This window comes from Hipposideros armiger, unplaced genomic scaffold, assembly GCF_001890085.2.
Source record: "Hipposideros armiger isolate ML-2016 unplaced genomic scaffold, ASM189008v1 scaffold_202, whole genome shotgun sequence".
NCBI classification, from domain to species: domain Eukaryota; kingdom Metazoa; phylum Chordata; class Mammalia; order Chiroptera; family Hipposideridae; genus Hipposideros; species Hipposideros armiger.
Window position 1 is genome coordinate 926,289 of NW_017731552.1, and position 7,420 is coordinate 933,708.

At 58.6% G+C, this 7,420-nt stretch overlaps 1 protein-coding gene across 3 annotated transcripts in view; it reads right to left on the bottom strand.

Moving 5' to 3' along the window:
* Positions 1-1,107: 1,107 nt before the first annotated feature.
* Positions 1,108-7,420, bottom strand: part of ZBTB7A (zinc finger and BTB domain containing 7A) — a 13,844-nt gene continuing 7,531 nt past the window's right edge. For all 3 annotated transcript variants that reach the window (XM_019653505.1, XM_019653506.1, XM_019653507.1), the window contains exons 2-3: positions 3,777-5,062; positions 1,108-1,649 (exon numbers count right to left, since the gene is read on the bottom strand). In XM_019653505.1, the coding sequence (XP_019509050.1) occupies positions 1,148-1,649; positions 3,777-5,047 (1,773 nt within the window). In that variant the 5' untranslated portion in view covers positions 5,048-5,062 and the 3' untranslated portion in view covers positions 1,108-1,147. The remainder of the gene's footprint in view (positions 1,650-3,776; positions 5,063-7,420) is intronic.

Sequence of the window (7,420 nt, forward strand, 5' to 3'; positions counted from 1 at the left end):
TATATATATATATGTGTGTATATATGTGTATATATGTATGTATATATATGTACACACACACATATATACATATACATACATATACATATATATATATAAAATATATATATATTTTGTTTTTAAGGAGGGAAAAACAATTTAAAAAGTGCTTTAAAAAATTGGGACAGGGCTAAGGGAAGAGGTGAAGAGAGGGTGAAGACAAGTTTTGAATCTCCAAATGTCTCATAGGGGTCTGGGTGGCTGGCCTGAGTCAAGGGACACAGACTAGAGTGGCGGGGGTGCTTTGAGCAGTGGCCCTTGGGTGCCCCACCAGGTTGTAAGTGCCGTGAAGGAAGGGAGAGGGAACCCCTGGGAGTCATCCTGGCTCCCCGTCTTCGCCTGTCTTCTCCCCTTTCTCCACACCTAGAAATAAAGAGATTGTGTAGCAATGGCCAGGAGAAACAGGGAACCACAGGCAGGGACGGGAAGTGGGGAGATCAAGGGGGGAGACCCCCACTTAATAAGTGCCCTGAGGAAGGAAGGTGGGGGTGGGGATAGGGACCATTTTAATGTCCACTCACAGCAGACAGAAATCATTTAAGGTCTTATCTAAAAGACTCATAGAAACCAGCAAGGGGAGGAAAACTAAAGCCCACACCAGTCCTGGGCCCCCCTCAGCCGCCCTCACCCCCGCCTGGGGTCTGGGGTCCTGACCAGGCCTCAGATGGGACCCCAGACCCCATGCCGGGAATGCCGGGAATACCGGGGGCAGGGGGGGGGGGAGCAGGGGAGCTCAGAATCCTTGTGTCCCACAAAAACCCCAAACAAGGCCCCGAAACCCATCGACGGGATGCGGGGAAGGGGAGCTGGGCGGGGTGCGAGGGTCCCTGCGGAGGGAGAGAACATCATGAAAGAGAAAAATCTGAGAAAAGCACTATCCTAGATTCTGTGACACTTCATATATATATATATATATATATATATATATATATATATATATATATATATATCTGTATATATATATATACAGATATATATATATATGTATATATATATCGATATAGGTATCTGTATATAGATAGATTTTCTTTTTTTTGTGTTTTTTTGGGGGTAGTAGGTGATTTTTTCTCTCTCTCTTTTTCTCGGGTTTCTGTTTTCTTTTTGGTTTTCAGGCGAGTCCGGCTGCAAAGCTGCCGTCAGCGGGGGCCCCAGTGGCCCCATCGCCACCCCCTCCGCCAGCACCCACTACATTCAACCTGCCCAGGCCATCGGGGCTGGCCTCCTCCTCCTCCTCCTCGTCCTCGTCCTTAAAGTGCTTCTCCTGGCCATTGCGCCGGGCCTCGGGGGAGCCGGGCGGGGCAGGGGTGCAGGGCGGCGCAGTGGCCCCGTGGCCGGGGTCAGGCCCCCCAAGCCCCCCGCCCCGGACACGAGGCTTGCGGCCACGGCGCGAGGGGACGCCATTGCAGCCGTCCTTCTTGAGGTGTCTGTGCAGGTGGTCAGAGCGGACGAAGGTCTTGCAGCAGCTGTCGCACTGGTAAGGCCGCAGGCCAGTGTGCACACGCATGTGGTTTTTCAGGTCGTAGTTGTGGGCGAAGGCCGCCCCGCACTGCTGGCACAGGTACGGCTTCTCACCTGTGTGCTTCCTCATGTGCACCTTGAGCTTGTCCTGCCTGTGGAGGGGGCGAGGTCAGCAGGCGCTGGGCCAGGCCCCCTCCTGGGACAGCCCCCAGACCCCTGCTGGCCTTGAGGTTGAAACCTAGACCCTTTCAGAAAGGCAGGCTGTGGCTGGGAACAGTCCCAGACAAAACAGGAAAAGGGGGTACACCAAGGGCCCCCAAAAGTCTGAAAAGGGCCTTGGACCCCGCTTACGGTATGGCCTTGGACAAACAGCTGAACCTCTCTGAATCCCCTTCTTATCTATAGGAGGAGGAAGGTAACAGGCCTCCTGCCTGGGGTTCTGCCAAGTCTCCTAGTTGCCCTGCCCAGGTCCCTGCACAGGGCCAAGGGCCAGGGACTCAAGATTGTTCTAGCACATATAGAGATTTCCCCAGCTGAGGCTCAGAGGCTCAGAGCGGGGAAGTGACTTGCACGGAGTTGCACAGCGGGTCGGGGGCTATGCTGAGGTGGGGTGGGGGTGGAGGCAGCTCCAGTTTCATCACCCCAAGCCCAGGCCTGGGTAATTATAGCCCCAGCCGCCACAAGCCCTGCTTACTCAACTCTCTAGTGTGACTCACAGGGGCCCCTGGGCTCCTGGGCCTGGAGGGTGGGGGTAGGGGCTGGGGCCCTGGGTCAGGGACAGAGAGGAGCCAGGTGGGCACATGTGGGGAAGAGGTCCTGGCCTGGCGCCCCTCTCTGTGCCTCAGTTTTCCTAACTGGCAAATAGAATCAGCCCTGGGCTAGGATGGCCAAGAGAACTTCAGGTCAGAATGAAACTTAGCCTCAGGCCTGTGGTTGGGGTCACAGGTCATCCTGGCCACCTCTCTAGACCCTGGCTTGTTGGGGCCTCATTAAGTTGCTCCCTCCCCGGACCCAGAGACACTTGAGGGCAGGGCCCACAGCCATCTCCACACCTCCATCTGGAGGACGAGGGAGCCCCCAAGACTAGCAGGACCACAATCACACCAAAGGTTGGGGGCAGGCCACCAACTAGACTGCCCGCCTCTCCCATAATGTCCTTTGCCCTCTGCCTGGCACTCCTGGGCCCTGGAGTCCAGGCCACACCCTCTTCACCTAGCCTGCTGGGGAGGGGACTATGGGTTAGCCCCCAGGTCCTATCCCCATGGGGCAGGGCTGGGAATCTGGGACAATGGCTTCTTTCTTCAGCCTGGTGGGTGTGGCTGGGGGAACCCCAGGGCGGGTGGGGGTAGGGGCAGCGCTGAGTCACCCAGCCTGGCCAGGGCCCTGCACGCTAGCCCCCTGCCTCCACCAGGCTGCCCCACAAAGCCCAGTCAGCCACCTCTGGACTCTTAAGACTGAATCACAAATTTTCCCCAGCCCAGTCTCAAACTCCTGTCCAGGGACTAGGCCTAGAGGCTCCTGTGCCAATATCCCTCCAAGGGCCGTAGTGGTCCTCCAAGCTGAACTGGCCTCAGGGCCTTCGCACTGGCTATTCCCCCTGCCGTTCCCTTTCCCCATTACACCCTTCCTTACCTCCTTCAGGTCTCAGCTCTGTTTAATGCGGCACCAACCGCCATCCCCTACCTCGCACCTTGTTCTCTGCCCTAGCATGTTTCACTAACTAGTGTTATCAATTCTGCAATTTCATCTCGCACATGCTCCATCGCCCCCATGAGGATTTTGGCCTGTCACTCCACTTCTGCATCCCTCGTGCCTACCTAGAACAGGGCCTAGTGCTCAGCAGGTGTTCCATTAAAGCTGGCTGAATAAATCAAGTACCCCAGGCTCATGGGAGACTCAAAGTGACTCAACAACCGGAGCTCCCTGCTCTCTACAGGGCTGTTGGCTACTCCCAAGGCAAAAATTCTCCTCCAGTCCAGAGGAGAACCACCACCCCTGGAAAAAAGAAGAGCAACTCAGAGCACTCTTCCTGCCAGCCTCCCCAAGCACACTTTATATTTATGTGGTCATCTGGTTTAGTGCCTGCACTCTCCCCACCCGAAGTCTGCTCTCAAGGGGTACACGGGAGTACCCCAAAATGGAAAAGGCACCATTCCAGACAGGGCAGCACTGCCACTGCCCATGGAGGTGGTGTGTGTGTGTACAGGGGAGGGATCCGGTGTGGCTGCAGTTTGCGCATAGGAGCCAGGAAGCCCCCCGCCACGGCGGTGCTGGCTTACCTGGTGAATCGGACCTTGCAGATGTTGCATTCGTAGGGCTTCTCGCCAGTATGGGTCCGGATGTGCCGTGGTAGCTTGCCAGCGCCCTGAATGACCTTCTCGCAGATGGGACACTTCTGGAAGGCCTTGGCGCGGATCTTCTTCTCCACCTTCTGTGACCAGGCCGGGTAGAAGTCGCCGTCATGGGTGCTGCTGAAGTACTTCAGGTAGTAGTCCACGACGCCCTTGTCGTCCGCCCGTGACTCCTCGTCGCTGTCCCCCGCTGCCGCTGCCCCTGCCCGGCCCACTGACGACATCATCTGTTGTAGCAGCGTGCTGGCTGCCAGCCCATCTGCATCGGTCCCGTCCCCGTCCTCACCCTCAGCCGTGCCCGACAAGAAGCCTGGAGAGTCGCCTGGCTCTGGGGCCACCTCTGACAGTGAGGCCACCTCCTCCTCCCCACCCCGGCCATAGTGGCCATTCTGTGTGGTGGCAGCTGACGAGGCCACAGGGGGTGGAAAGAGGCCTCCAGCAGGGGCGTCCTCATCTCGCTCTGGCCACAGACCCGGGTTGCTGTCACCCTCGTCCCCATCCCCAGCTGAGGGCCGCTCAGCCGGGGGACCCGGCCCATAGAAGTCCAAGCCATTGCAGTCGCCTGCAGCCACGGCAGCCACAGCAGCAGCCACCGCCTCCTTGGTGGCATCCAGGTCATCGTCAGATGTGCCAAAGGCAGACCACGGGAAATTGGCGGCGGCTGCGGCGGCAGCCGCGGGAGGCAGGCTATTCATGGGGTTGCTCTGGAAGAATTCGAGGTACTCCTTGGCGCGGAGGAGGTTTCGCTGATCAATTTGATCTACGAGGTCCAGCTGCCCGGCGTCGGTGCCTGCGTCGGCCGCCAGGATCTGCCGGTCAAGGAGGTCGGCGCAGACGTGGCTCACAGCAGGGATCTCAAGCAGGCGGGCGGCACTAAGGATATCGCCCACATTGGCCGTGCTGACGGTGAGCGTGGCTGTGTAAGCGAAGTCCATTAGTGCCGTGAGCGCCTCGGCACTGACAAAGTCGATCTCGTACACGTTCTGCTGGTCCACCACAGCGCCCGACGTGAACAGTTTCTTGAAGTACTGGCTGCAGGCCGCCAGCACCGAGCGGTGCGTGGGGAACTCGCGGCCCTCCACCAGGATCACCACATCACACAGCAGGCCTTGCGTCCGCTGCTCATTGAGCCCGCTCAGGATGTCACTGCTGTGGTCAGGGAACGGGATCCCGATAGGGCCGTCCACGCCGCCGGCCATCTTCCACGCCGATACCTGCAGTGCCAGGAAGGAAGGGGTGGTTGTGAGGATGCGGGGGAGCAGGCCCACCGACCAGGGCTTGAGACCTTCAAAAAGTAGTGCCACACTCTGCCCTCCCAGACTCATTTCCCCCAGCTGTGCACCAGGGTGGTCCATGTCTGGTTCTACATTAGATTGCAGAATATGAGATTATGCTGGCAAAACCCACACTGGGCACTTGAGAGACAAAAACTGGCACCTGCCCCTCCACTAAAGGGCTCACAAGAGTTCCCATCAAGGGGCAATTTGAGGCGGTGTGGGAGCACACAGTAGGTGCTCAATAAATGCTCCCATACAAGTTGTTTCCTCTTGAATGTGAGCACAAGCTTCTGCCCACTCCCTCTCTAGGAGGCCACGATGCCCAAGCCCCTGGCAGTCCCATAGGCAGCACAGTCTCTACTGCAGAGGCCAGAAGACAGGGCTCAGGGAGAGGAGGCCATGTGTCCAAGGCCCCACAGCTGTGCCCCAACTCAAACCTGGGGCATCTGACCCGACAACCAATATTCAACTGGCCTGGCCATCCATCCCTGCTGGACCCCTTGACCTCCCCGATCCTCACTCCTGCCTCTTGGGAGGCCCAGTTCTTTTGGGGGACTTTGAGTCAGCAGGAAAGGGCAAGGCCGAGACCAGGGACCCAGCCAGGGTCATGGGGGCCATGGGCGTATGCTGGTGAGATGAAGTTGTGAGTCTGTAGGACAAACCTCTTCCTGCCCCATGGAGTCCACAGGATTCAGCTCGGCCCTAGCAATGAATAATGGGGGAAACCAGGCCACCACCTGACACTTTTCCCTGCTTCTGGCCAATCCCTCCAAAAAGGAGTGAGGGACCAGGGCCTCTTGTCTGCCTCCTGTCTGCACTGTGCAGCTGGGACAAGGCCCTGCGACTTTCTAGGCCTCAATCTTCCCATCTGTCAAATGGGCAGAGGTCTTTGGGAGAGCCAAGTCATTGAGAGGACTCTGTCCCACCCCTCCTTTTTTCCGCCCTCCCCTGGGCTGTGACTCATCCACCCACTCACTTGGGCGCTTGTGCAACCCTCTGGCTCCTGTCCCCACCCCTTCACCCTCTCCGGGGAGCCCCCCGCTGCCCCAAGCCACCCAACATAATCCACATTCCTCCAAGCCTGGCCAGCCGGCTCTTGGGCCCGAGCCCCTGGACAGCAGGAAGAGGGACGAGCTGGGCCTTCCTCAGCCTCCTAAGGACCCTGGGACACCCAGCCCCCACAGCCAAGTGGCCCAGCCCAGTTCTAACTGGGATTCCTCCTGCTCTGCTGTGAGTGGGACACTGGCATCTGGCCTGGCAAGAGTGCCCGGGGTTGCTCTGCCTGGACTCAAGGCCAGGATGGGACGGTCCCAACCCAGGGCCGCACTGGGATCGGGGTTCAGGCCTCAACACTGACACTGAAGCCTTTGTGTGGCACTCAGGCAGGCACTACACTTCCTAGGACGCCTCTCTCCATGGCCCGCCCTCTTTCCCTCGGACTACACCAGCTGCATAGCTCCCCCCCACCTTCTGCCAGCCCATGGTGGCGGGGGTGGGGGGCACTCAGATGTGGCTGCTAGGTGCAGGAGGATGGGTGGGGGACAACCCCATCTGAGGCTTAGCCATGGGAAGCTTCGAAGGAACCCCTGTGGCGGCTTCCACCATCTGCTGTCTGGCCCCGGGCCCCAGGGAGTGAGTGGGCAGATGGTGCTCCGGATCAGAACAGCCACAGCCCCTCCTCACCTTCCCCCTTTCAGGCCACCAAAGCCCCAAGATGGCCACCCTGGCCCTGCTTGCTGTTGTCCCCCAGGTGCCCTCGAGTCCCCTTGGACCTCAAGGTGTTTCCAGGGGCCTCTGGGTCGGGACCTGAAATAGTCCAGGTGACTCACCTTTACCCATGGCTGCTCCACCCCCACCTTCCCACGGGCACTGAGCCCGCCGGGCCAGGGGACTGGCACAGCCCCACTTCAAGTGTTAAGATGCCCAGTCTCCCACTTTGCTAGAAGCCACCTGGCTGGGAAGGAGCTAGTGTCCACTGCTGGGTGAGCAGGGCCACATGCAAAGGGCCTGAGTGTCCATGTCCCAGTTTTCTCCTAGCTGGGGCCTCTATTTCCTCAGATGATCACCAGAGACCCTTCCCTCAAAGGGTGGGAACCTGGGGAGGTGCCAGCCAAGAAAAGCCCCGATGAGAATAGCATGATCCTCACTTACAGATGAGAAAACTAAGGGCCAGAAACATAGAATCCTGGCCAAGGGTGCCCAGTAAGGCTCATCCATTAGGCCTGGAGTCCAGGAGCTGATGGAGGTAAGAGGCTGGCTCCCACCCGCCTCCCCACACACACACCCCACCCCTCA